A 14,549-nucleotide genomic window follows, 5' to 3' on the forward strand; every position below is an offset into this window, starting at 1 on the left:
ACACCTCATCTGCTCCTCACTGTCTGAGGGAACACAACATACAGCATCACAATAGGAGACACAACACACCAGGGCCACATGTAATTCAGCAAGCTATCTCTCAGGAGACACCTCATCTGCCCCTCACTGTCTGAGGGAACACAACATACAGCATCACAATAGGAGACACAACACACCAGGGCCACATGTAATTCAGCAAGCTATCTCTCAGGAGACACCTCTCATCTGCTCCTCACTGTCTGAGGGAACACAACATACAGCATCACAATAGGAGACACAACACACCAGGGCCACATGTAATTCAGCAAGTTATCTCTCAGGAGACACCTCATCTGTTCCTCACTGTCTGAGGGAACACAACATACAGCATCACAATAGGAGACACAACACACCAGGGCCACATGTAATTCAGCAAGCTATCTCTCAGGAGACACCTCTCATCTGCTCCTCACTGTCTGAGGGAACACAACATACAGCATCACAATAGGAGACACAACACACCAGGGCCACATGTAATTCAGCAAGCTATCTCTCAGGAGACACCTCTCATCTGCTCCTCACTGTCTGAGGGAACACAACATACAGCATCACAATAGGAGACACAACACACCAGGGCCACATGTAATTCAGCAAGTTATCTCTCAGGAGACACCTCTCATCTGCTCCTCACTGTCTGAGGGAACACAACATACAGGATCACAATAGGAGACACAACACACCAGGGCCACATGTAATTCAGCAAGTTATCTCTCAGGAGACACCTCATCTGCTCCTCACTGTCTGAGGGGAACACAACATACAGGATCACAATAGGAGACACAACACACCAGGGCCACATGTAATTCAGCAAGCTATCTCTCAGGAGACACCTCATCTGCTCCTCACTGTCTGAGGGAACACCACATACAGCATCACAATAGGAGACACAACACACCAGGGCCACATGTAATTCAGCAAGCTATCTTTTAGGAGACACCTCATCTGCTCCTCACTGTCTGAGGGAACACAACATACAGCATCACAATAGGAGACACAACACACCAGGGCCACATGTAATTCAGCAAGCCATCTCTCAGGAGACACCTCTCATCTGCTCCTCACTGTCTGAGGGAACACAACATACAGCATCACAATAGGAGACACAACACACCAGGGCCACATGTAATTCAGCAAGCTATCTCTCAGGAGACACCTCTCATCTGCTCCTCACTGTCTGAGGGGAACACAACATACAGCATCACAATAGGAGACACAACACACCAGGGCCACATGTAATTCAGCAAGCTATCTCTCAGGAGACACCTCTCATCTGCTCCTCACTGTCTGAGGGAACACAACATACAGCATCACAATAGGAGACACAACACACCAGGGCCACATGTAATTCAGCAAGTTATCTCTCAGGAGACACCTCATCTGCCCCTCACTGTCTGAGGGGAACACAACATACAGCATCACAATAGGAGACACAACACACCAGGGCCACATGTAATTCAGCAAGCTATCTCTCAGGAGACACCTCATCTGCTCCTCACTGTCTGAGGGAACACAACATACAGCATCACAATAGGAGACACAACACACCAGGGCCACATGTAATTCAGCAAGCTATCTCTCAGGAGACACCTCATCTGCTCCTCACTGTCTGAGGGAACACAACATACAGCATCACAATAGGAGACACAACACACCAGGGTCACATGTAATTCAGCAAGCTATCTCTCAGGAGACACCTCTCATCTGCTCCTCACTGTCTGAGGGAACACAACATACAGCATCACAATAGGAGACACAACACACCAGGCCACATGTAATTCAGCAAGTTATCTCTCAGGAGACACCTCTCATCTGCTCCTCACTGTCTGAGGGAACACAACATACAGCATCACAATAGGAGACACAACACACCAGGGCCACATGTAATTCAGCAAGCTATCTCTCAGGAGACACCTCTCATCTGCTCCTCACTGTCTGAGGGAACACAACATACAGCATCACAATAGGAGACACAACACACCAGGGCCACATGTAATTCAGCAAGTTATCTCTCAGGAGACACCTCTCATCTGCTCCTCACTGTCTGAGGGGACACAACATACAGCATCACAATAGGAGACACAACACACCAGGGCTACATGTAATTCAGCAAGTTATCTCTCAGGAGACACCTCTCATCTGCTCCTCACTGTCTGAGGGAACACAACATACAGCATCACAATAGGAGACACAACACACCAGGGCCACATGTAATTCAGCAAGCTATCTCTCAGGAGACACCTCATCTGCCCCTCACTGTCTGAGGGAACACAACATACAGCATCACAATAGGAGACACAACACACCAGGGCCACATGTAATTCAGCAAGTTATCTCTCAGGAGACACCTCTCATCTGCCCCTCACTGTCTGAGGGAACACCACATACAGCATCACAATAGGAGACACAACACACCAGGGCCACATGTAATTCAGCAAGCTATCTCTCAGGAGACACCTCATCTGCTCCTCACTGTCTGAGGGAACACAACATACAGCATCACAATAGGAGACACAACACACCAGGCCACATGTAATTCAGCAAGCTATCTCTCAGGAGACACCTCATCTGCTCCTCACTGTCTGAGGGAACACAACATACAGCATCACAATAGGAGACACAACACACCAGGGCCACATGTAATTCAGCAAGTTATCTCTCAGGAGACACCTCATCTGCTCCTCACTGTCTGAGGGGAACACAACATACAGCATCACAATAGGAGACACAACACACCAGGGCCACATGTAATTCAGCAAGTTATCTCTCAGGAGACACCTCTCATCTGCTCCTCACTGTCTGAGGGGACACAACATACAGCATCACAATAGGAGACACAACACACCAGGGCCACATGTAATTCAGCAAGTTATCTCTCAGGAGACACCTCTCATCTGCTCCTCACTGTCTGAGGGAACACAACATACAGCATCACAATAGGAGACACAACACACCAGGGCCACATGTAATTCAGCAAGCTATCTCTCAGGAGACACCTCATCTGCTCCTCACTGTCTGAGGGAACACCACATACAGCATCACAATAGGAGACACAACACACCAGGGCCACATGTAATTCAGCAAGTTATCTCTCAGGAGACACCTCTCATCTGCTCCTCACTGTCTGAGGGAACACAACATACAGCATCACAATAGGAGACACAACACACCAGGGCCACATGTAATTCAGCAAGCTATCTCTCAGGAGACACCTCTCATCTGCTCCTCACTGTCTGAGGGAACACAACATACAGCATCACAATAGGAGACACAACACACCAGGGCCACATGTAATTCAGCAAGCTATCTCTCAGGAGACACCTCTCATCTGCCCCTCACTGTCTGAGGGAACACAACATACAGCATCACAATAGGAGACACAACACACCAGGGCCACATGTAATTCAGCAAGCTATCTCTCAGGAGACACCTCATCTGCTCCTCACTGTCTGAGGGAACACAACATACAGCATCACAATAGGAGACACAACACACCAGGGCCACATGTAATTCAGCAAGCTATCCATCAGGAGACACCTCATCTGCTCCTCACTGTCTGAGGGAACACAACATACAGCATCACAATAGGAGACACAACACACCAGGGCCACATGTAATTCAGCAAGCTATCTCTCAGGAGACACCTCATCTGCTCCTCACTGTCTGAGGGGACACAACATACAGCATCACAATAGGAGACACAACACACCAGGGCCACATGTAATTCAGCAAGCTATCTCTCAGGAGACACCTCTCATCTGCTCCTCACTGTCTGAGGGAACACAACATACAGCACCACAATAGGAGACACAACACACCAGGGCCACATGTAATTCAGCAAGCTATCTCTCAGGAGACACCTCATCTGCTCCTCACTGTCTGAGGGGAACACAACATACAGCATCACAATAGGAGACACAACACACCAGGGCCACATGTAATTCAGCAAGCTATCTCTCAGGAGACACCTCTCATCTGCCCCTCACTGTCTGAGGGGAACACAACATACAGCATCACAATAGGAGACACAACACACCAGGGCCACATGTAATTCAGCAAGCTATCTCTCAGGAGACACCTCTCATCTGCTCCTCACTGTCTGAGGGAACACAACATACAGCATCACAATAGGAGACACAACACACCAGGGCCACATGTAATTCAGCAAGCTATCTCTCAGGAGACACCTCTCATCTGCTCCTCACTGTCTGAGGGGAACACAACATACAGCATCACAATAGGAGACACAACACACCAGGGCCACATGTAATTCAGCAAGCTATCTCTCAGGAGACACCTCATCTGCTCCTCACTGTCTGAGGGGAACACAACATACAGCATCACAATAGGAGACACAACACACCAGGGCCACATGTAATTCAGCAAGCTATCTCTCAGGAGACACCTCTCATCTGCTCCTCACTGTCTGAGGGGAACACAACATACAGCATCACAATAGGAGACACAACACACCAGGGCCACATGTAATTCAGCAAGCTATCCATCAGGAGACACCTCATCTGCTCCTCACTGTCTGAGGGAACACAACATACAGCATCACAATAGGAGACACAACACACCAGGCCACATGTAATTCAGCAAGTTATCTCTCAGGAGACACCTCTCATCTGCTCCTCACTGTCTGAGGGGACACAACATACAGCATCACAATAGGAGACACAACACACCAGGGCCACATGTAATTCAGCAAGTTATCTCTCAGGAGACACCTCATCTGCTCCTCACTGTCTGAGGGGAACACAACATACAGCATCACAATAGGAGACACAACACACCAGGGCCACATGTAATTCAGCAAGCTATCTCTCAGGAGACACCTCATCTGCTCCTCACTGTCTGAGGGAACACAACATACAGCATCACAATAGGAGACACAACACACCAGGGCCACATGTAATTCAGCAAGTTATCTCTCAGGAGACACCTCTCATCTGCTCCTCACTGTCTGAGGGGAACACAACATACAGCATCACAATAGGAGACACAACACACCAGGGCCACATGTAATTCAGCAAGTTATCTCTCAGGAGACACCTCATCTGCTCCTCACTGTCTGAGGGGAACACAACATACAGCATCACAATAGGAGACACAACACACCAGGGCTACATGTAATTCAGCAAGTTATCCCTCAGGAGACATCTCATCTGCTCCTCACTGTCTGAGGGAACACAACATACAGCATCACAATAGGAGACACAACACACCAGGGCTACATGTAATTCAGCAAGCTATCTCTCAGGAGACACCTCATCTGCTCCTCACTGTCTGAGGGGAACACAACATACAGCATCACAATAGGAGACACAACACACCAGGGCTACATGTAATTCAGCAAGCTATCTCTCAGGAGACACCTCTCATCTGCCCCTCACTGTCTGAGGGGAACACAACATACAGGATCACAATAGGAGACACAACACATCAGGGCTACATGTAATTCAGCAAGCTATCTCTCAGGAGACACCTCTCATCTGCCCCTCACTGTCTGAGGGAACACAACATACAGCATCACAATAGGAGACACAACACATCAGGGCTACATGTAATTCAGCAAGCCATCTCTCAGGAGACACCTCATCTGCCCCTCACTGTCTGAGGGAACACAACATACAGCATCACAATAGGAGACACAACACACCAGGGCCACATGTAATTCAGCAAGCTATCTCTCAGGAGACACCTCATCTGCTCCTCACTGTCTGAGGGGAACACAACATACAGCATCACAATAGGAGACACAACACACCAGGGCCACATGTAATTCAGCAAGTTATCCATCAGGAGACACCTCTCATCTGCCCCTCACTGTCTGAGGGAACACAACATACAGCATCACAATAGGAGACACAACACACCAGGGCCACATGTAATTCAGCAAGCTATCTCTCAGGAGACACCTCATCTGCTCCTCACTGTCTGAGGGAACACCACATACAGCATCACAATAGGAGACACAACACACCAGGGCCACATGTAATTCAGCAAGTTATCTCTCAGGAGACACCTCATCTGCCCCTCACTGTCTGAGGGGAACACAACATACAGCATCACAATAGGAGACACAACACACCAGGGCCACATGTAATTCAGCAAGCTATCTCTCAGGAGACACCTCATCTGCTCCTCACTGTCTGAGGGGAACACAACATACAGCATCACAATAGGAGACACAACACACCAGGGTCACATGTAATTCAGCAAGCTATCTCTCAGGAGACACCTCATCTGCTCCTCACTGTCTGAGGGGAACACAACATACAGCATCACAATAGGAGACACAACACACCAGGGCCACATGTAATTCAGCAAGCTATCTCTCAGGAGACACCTCATCTGCTCCTCACTGTCTGAGGGAACACAACATACAGCATCACAATAGGAGACACAACACACCAGGGCCACATGTAATTCAGCAAGCTATCTCTCAGGAGACACCTCATCTGCTCCTCACTGTCTGAGGGAACACAACATACAGCATCACAATAGGAGACACAACACACCAGGGCCACATGTAATTCAGCAGGTTATCTCTCAGGAGACACCTCATCTGCTCCTCACTGTCTGAGGGAACACAACATACAGCATCACAATAGGAGACACAACACACCAGGGCCACATGTAATTCAGCAAGTTATCTCTCAGGAGACACCTCATCTGCCCCTCACTGTCTGAGGGGAACACAACATACAGCATCACAATAGGAGACACAACACACCAGGCCATATGTAATTCAGCAAGCTATCTCTCAGGAGACACCTCATCTGCTCCTCACTGTCTGAGGGAACACAACATACAGCATCACAATAGGAGACACAACACACCAGGGCCACATGTAATTCAGCAAGCTATCTCTCAGGAGACACCTCTCATCTGCCCCTCACTGTCTGAGGGAACACAACATACAGCATCACAATAGGAGACACAACACACCAGGGCCACATGTAATTCAGCAAGTTATCTCTCAGGAGACACCTCATCTGCTCCTCACTGTCTGAGGGAACACAACATACAGCATCACAATAGGAGACACAACACACCAGGGCCACATGTAATTCAGCAAGCTATCTCTCAGGAGACACCTCATCTGCTCCTCACTGTCTGAGGGAACACAACATACAGCATCACAATAGGAGACACAACACACCAGGGCCACATGTAATTCAGCAAGTTATCTCTCAGGAGACACCTCATCTGCTCCTCACTGTCTGAGGGAACACAACATACAGCATCACAATAGGAGACACAACACACCAGGGCCACATGTAATTCAGCAAGCTATCTCTCAGGAGACACCTCATCTGCTCCTCACTGTCTGAGGGAACACAACATACAGCATCACAATAGGAGACACAACACACCAGGGCCACATGTAATTCAGCAAGTTATCTCTCAGGAGACACCTCTCATCTGCTCCTCACTGTCTGAGGGAACACAACATACAGCATCACAATAGGAGACACAACACACCAGGGCCACATGTAATTCAGCAAGTTATCTCTCAGGAGACACCTCTCATCTGCTCCTCACTGTCTGAGGGAACACAACATACAGCATCACAATAGGAGACACAACACACCAGGGCCACATGTAATTCAGCAAGCCATCTCTCAGGAGACACCTCATCTGCCCCTCACTGTCTGAGGGAACACAACATACAGCATCACAATAGGAGACACAACACACCATGGCCACATGTAATTCAGCAAGTTATCTCTCAGGAGACACCTCATCTGCTCCTCACTGTCTGAGGGAACACAACATACAGCATCACAATAGGAGACACAACACACCAGGGCCACATGTAATTCAGCAAGCTATCTCTCAGGAGACACCTCTCATCTGCTCCTCACTGTCTGAGGGAACACAACATACAGCATCACAATAGGAGACACAACACACCAAGGCCACATGTAATTCAGCAAGCTATCTCTCAGGAGACACCTCATCTGCTCCTCACTGTCTGAGGGAACACAACATACAGCATCACAATAGGAGACACAACACACCAGGGCCACATGTAATTCAGCAAGTTATCTCTCAGGAGACACCTCTCATCTGCCCCTCACTGTCTGAGGGAACACAACATACAGCATCACAATAGGAGACACAACACATCAGGGCCACATGTAATTCAGCAAGCTATCTCTCAGGAGACACCTCATCTGCTCCTCACTGTCTGAGGGAACACAACATACAGCATCAAAATAGGAGACACAACACACCAGGGCCACATGTAATTCAGCAAGCTATCTCTCAGGAGACACCTCTCATCTGCTCCTCACTGTCTGAGGGAACACAACATACAGCATCACAATAGGAGACACAACACACCAGGGCCACATGTAATTCAGCAAGCCATCTCTCAGGAGACACCTCATCTGCCCCTCACTGTCTGAGGGAACACAACATACAGCATCACAATAGGAGACACAACACACCATGGCCACATGTAATTCAGCAAGCCATCTCTCAGGAGACACCTCTCATCTGCTCCTCACTGTCTGAGGGAACACAACATACAGCATCACAATAGGAGACACAACACACCAAGGCCACATGTAATTCAGCAAGCTATCTCTCAGGAGACACCTCATCTGCTCCTCACTGTCTGAGGGAACACAACATACAGCATCACAATAGGAGACACAACACACCAGGGCCACATGTAATTCAGCAAGTTATCTCTCAGGAGACACCTCTCATCTGCCCCTCACTGTCTGAGGGAACACAACATACAGCATCACAATAGGAGACACAACACATCAGGGCCACATGTAATTCAGCAAGCTATCTCTCAGGAGACACCTCATCTGCTCCTCACTGTCTGAGGGAACACAACATACAGCATCACAATAGGAGACACAACACACCAGGCCACAAGTAATTCAGCAAGTTATCTCTCAGGAGACACCTCATCTGCTCCTCACTGTCTGAGGGGAACACCACATACAGCATCACAATAGGAGACACAACACACCAGGGCCACATGTAATTCAGCAAGCTATCTCTCAGGAGACACCTCATCTGCCCCTCACTGTCTGAGGGAACACAACATACAGCATCACAATAGGAGACACAACACACCAGGGCCACATGTAATTCAGCAAGCTATCTCTCAGGAGACACCTCATCTGCCCCTCACTGTCTGAGGGGAACACAACATACAGCATCACAATAGGAGACACAACACACCAGGGCCACATGTAATTCAGCAAGCTATCTCTCAGGAGACACCTCATCTGCTCCTCACTGTCTGAGGGAACACAACATACAGCATCAAAATAGGAGACACAACACACCAGGGCCACATGTAATTCAGCAAGCTATCTCTCAGGAGACACCTCATCTGCTCCTCACTGTCTGAGGGAACACAACATACAGCATCACAATAGGAGACACAACACACCAGGGCCACATGTAATTCAGCAAGCTATCTCTCAGGAGACACCTCATCTGCTCCTCACTGTCTGAGGGAACACAACATACAGCATCACAATAGGAGACACAACACACCAGGGCCACATGTAATTCAGCAAGTTATCTCTCAGGAGACACCTCATCTGCTCCTCACTGTCTGAGGGAACACAACATACAGCATCACAATAGGAGACACAACACACCAGGGCCACATGTAATTCAGCAAGCTATCTCTCAGGAGACACCTCTCATCTGCTCCTCACTGTCTGAGGGGAACACCACATACAGCATCACAATAGGAGACACAACACACCAAGGCCACATGTAATTCAGCAAGCTATCTCTCAGGAGACACCTCATCTGCTCCTCACTGTCTGAGGGAACACAACATACAGCATCACAATAGGAGACACAACACACCAGGGCCACATGTAATTCAGCAAGCTATCTCTCAGGAGACACCTCTCATCTGCTCCTCACTGTCTGAGGGAACACAACATACAGCATCACAATAGGAGACACAACACACCAGGGCCACATGTAATTCAGCAAGCTATCTCTCAGGAGACACCTCATCTGCCCCTCACTGTCTGAGGGAACACAACATACAGCATCACAATAGGAGACACAACACACCAGGGCCACATGTAATTCAGCAAGTTATCTCTCAGGAGACACCTCATCTGCTCCTCACTGTCTGAGGGAACACAACATACAGCATCACAATAGGAGACACAACACACCAGGGCCACATGTAATTCAGCAAGCTATCTCTCAGGAGACACCTCTCATCTGCTCCTCACTGTCTGAGGGAACACAACATACAGCATCACAATAGGAGACACAACACACCAGGGCCACATGTAATTCAGCAAGCTATCTCTCAGGAGACACCTCTCATCTGCTCCTCACTGTCTGAGGGGAACACAACATACAGGATCACAATAGGAGACACAACACACCAGGGTCACATGTAATTCAGCAAGCTATCTCTCAGGAGACACCTCTCATCTGCTCCTCACTGTCTGAGGGAACACAACATACAGCATCACAATAGGAGACACAACACACCAGGCCACATGTAATTCAGCAAGTTATCTCTCAGGAGACACCTCTCATCTGCTCCTCACTGTCTGAGGGATACACAACATACAGCATCACAATAGGAGACACAACACACCAGGCCATATGTAATTCAGCAAGCTATCTCTCAGGAGACACCTCATCTGCTCCTCACTGTCTGAGGGAACACAACATACAGCATCACAATAGGAGACACAACACACCAGGGCCACATGTAATTCAGCAAGCCATCTCTCAGGAGACACCTCATCTGCTCCTCACTGTCTGAGGGGAACACAACATACAGCATCACAATAGGAGACACAACACACCAGGGCCACATGTAATTCAGCAAGCTATCTCTCAGGAGACACCTCATCTGCCCCTCACTGTCTGAGGGAACACAACATACAGCATCACAATAGGAGACACAACACACCAGGGCCACATGTAATTCAGCAAGCTATCTCTCAGGAGACACCTCTCATCTGCTCCTCACTGTCTGAGGGAACACAACATACAGCATCACAATAGGAGACACAACACACCAGGGCCACATGTAATTCAGCAAGTTATCTCTCAGGAGACACCTCATCTGCTCCTCACTGTCTGAGGGAACACAACATACAGCATCACAATAGGAGACACAACACACCAGGGCCACATGTAATTCAGCAAGCTATCTCTCAGGAGACACCTCATCTGCTCCTCACTGTCTGAGGGAACACAACATACAGCATCACAATAGGAGACACAACACACCAGGGCCACATGTAATTCAGCAAGCTATCTCTCAGGAGACACCTCTCATCTGCCCCTCACTGTCTGAGGGGAACACAACATACAGCATCACAATAGGAGACACAACACACCAGGGCCACATGTAATTCAGCAAGCTATCTCTCAGGAGACACCTCATCTGCTCCTCACTGTCTGAGGGGAACACAACATACAGCATCACAATAGGAGACACAACACACCAGGGCCACATGTAATTCAGCAAGCTATCTCTCAGGAGACACCTCATCTGCTCCTCACTGTCTGAGGGAACACCACATACAGCATCACAATAGGAGACACAACACACCAGGGCCACATGTAATTCAGCAAGCTATCTCTCAGGAGACACCTCATCTGCTCCTCACTGTCTGAGGGAACACAACATACAGCATCACAATAGGAGACACAACACACCAGGGCCACATGTAATTCAGCAAGCTATCTCTCAGGAGACACCTCATCTGCTCCTCACTGTCTGAGGGGAACACAACATACAGCATCACAATAGGAGACACAACACACCAGGGCCACATGTAATTCAGCAAGCTATCTCTCTGGAGACACCTCATCTGCCCCTCACTGTCTGAGGGAACACAACATACAGCATCACAATAGGAGACACAACACACCAGGGCCACATGTAATTCAGCAAGCTATCTCTCAGGAGACACCTCATCTGCTCCTCACTGTCTGAGGGGAACACAACATACAGCATCACAATAGGAGACACAACACACCAGGGCCACATGTAATTCAGCAAGCTATCTCTCAGGAGACACCTCATCTGCCCCTCACTGTCTGAGGGGAACACAACATACAGCATCACAATAGGAGACACAACACACCAGGGCCACATGTAATTCAGCAAGCTATCTCTCAGGAGACACCTCTCATCTGCTCCTCACTGTCTGAGGGAACACAACATACAGCATCACAATAGGAGACACAACACACCAGGTCCACATGTAATTCAGCAAGTTATCTCTCAGGAGACACCTCTCATCTGCTCCTCACTGTCTGAGGGAACACAACATACAGGATCACAATAGGAGACACAACACACCAGGGCCACATGTAATTCAGCAAGCTATCTCTCAGGAGACACCTCATCTGCTCCTCACTGTCTGAGGGGACACACCATACAGCATCACAATAGGAGACACAACACACCAGGGCCACATGTAATTCAGCAAGCTATCTCTCAGGAGACACCTAATCTGCTCCTCACTGTCTGAGGGGACACAACATACAGCATCACAATAGGAGACACAACACACCAGGGCCACATGTAATTCAGCAAGTTATCTCTCAGGAGACACCTCTCATCTGCTCCTCACTGTCTGAGGGGACACAACATACAGCATCACAATAGGAGACACAACACACCAGGGCCACATGTAATTCAGCAAGTTATCTCTCAGGAGACACCTCTCATCTGCTCCTCACTGTCTGAGGGAACACAACATACAGCATCACAATAGGAGACACAACACACCAGGGCCACATGTAATTCAGCAAGCTATCTCTCAGGAGACACCTCATCTGCTCCTCACTGTCTGAGGGGACACAACATACAGCATCACAATAGGAGACACAACACACCAGGGCCACATGTAATTCAGCAAGTTATCTCTCAGGAGAGACGTCTCATCTGCTCTTTAAAATACATTTGTAGATTTTTACAATTGAAAAGTGCCTAAAAGTTGGTGAAAATATCAAATCATTAATTTGGGAATTTTCTTGCTTGCTGGTGGATTGAAAACCGTTCACCACTGAGGGGTTTTATGGACCAGAGCAATTTGCACCTGTCAGCGCTCCTCCCTTCTATTTGCCAATAACTTTATCACTACTTATCACAATGAAATGATCTGTACCTTGTTTTTTTCATCCCCAGTTAGGATTTCTTTGGGTGTTACTTTTTGGTAAGAATTATTTTATTCTAAATGCATTTCAATGGGAATAATAAGAAAAAAGTGTCCGTTTTTGGCCATTATAGATTTAAAGTAAAAGGTGCTACTGTGGACAAAAGCCACATTTTATTTGCCCATTTGTCCCGGTAATTATAACGTTTATAGTAGATGGAATAATACATAAGTACCCACAGCTTTTGCAAAGGACAGCAATATAGAACTCAATGTTCCCTGCAGTTACTTTATGGAAGTTCCCTGATGGACTCATCTCCTCTGTCTCTACTAAAAGTGACCGTAGGTGGGCTGAGCAATGTGGAGATGTGGGTGGGTGCAGGAGAGTGGGCGGGGCAAGTCCAGCTGAGCACTTTGGAGATATGGGTGGGTGCCGGAGAGTGGGCGGGGCAAGTCCAGTTGAGCAATGTGGAGCTGTGAGTGGGTGTAACAGGTGGGCGGGGCAAGTCCTGTTGAGCAATGTGGAGCTGTGAGTGGGTGTAACAGGTGGGCGGGGCAAGTCCATCCCCGTACTCACACAGAGGAGGATATTTCCTGTAACTCTGGGGACAGCCTGCATGGGTTGGTTTGCTCAGAGGCAGCAGTTATCTCACCAGCTGTGTGGAACTCCCTGGCAATGGAGGTTGGCATACTAGAGGACAATACGGCACTTACCTGCTTCAGGACCTCCAGGGCCAGCGGCACCTGCTCAGGGTACAATAACCCTTGAGACATTAGCGATAAACACATTTTGGCGTCTCTTTTCAGCTCATCATAGTTTGTGTCATTTTCAACAGGTGCAATCTAGGAAAAAACAAACCCAAATAAGCATTGTAATGAAACCCAATTATAACTCTGAGATGGAAAAGTATACGCAGATGACACAGAGGCGCCAATTCAGAGTGAAATGTATTAAGAACCATTTAAAAGGGAGGCAGTGGTGGACTTGCCTCCAGGCAGCCGGACACTCAATATTCAAAAGCCAATCTTTATTCAATAAGAAAAATTACAACAACAAACTTCCCTGCGACACGTTTCGCCGGGATACCCGCTTCCTCAGGCAAAATGTGCGGAGCATCTGCTTATCCAAAGATTTCTCTGCTCAGAGCAGTGTATATCAGCCATGATGACCTCACAGCACTGTACACCAGCCATGATGACCTCACAGCACTGTACCGTCAGCCATGATGACCTCACAGCACTGTACATCGGCCATGATGACCTCACAGCACTGTACATCGGCCATGATGACCTCACAGAACTGTACGTCGGCCATGATGACCACACAGCACTGTACGTCAGCCATGATGACCTCACAGCACTGTACGC

At 48.2% G+C, this 14,549-nt stretch overlaps 1 protein-coding gene across 2 annotated transcripts in view; it reads right to left on the bottom strand.

Annotated features, from left to right (window-relative positions):
• PSME4 (proteasome activator subunit 4) overlaps positions 1-14,549 on the bottom strand; it is a 338,013-nt gene that overhangs the window by 61,104 nt on the left and 262,360 nt on the right. For both annotated transcript variants that reach the window (XM_068233125.1, XM_068233124.1), the window contains exon 42: positions 13,896-14,024. In XM_068233125.1, coding sequence (XP_068089226.1) covers positions 13,896-14,024 — 129 coding nt within the window. The remainder of the gene's footprint in view (positions 1-13,895; positions 14,025-14,549) is intronic.

Source organism: Hyperolius riggenbachi, chromosome 4, assembly GCF_040937935.1.
Source record: "Hyperolius riggenbachi isolate aHypRig1 chromosome 4, aHypRig1.pri, whole genome shotgun sequence".
Lineage (NCBI taxonomy): Eukaryota > Metazoa > Chordata > Amphibia > Anura > Hyperoliidae > Hyperolius > Hyperolius riggenbachi.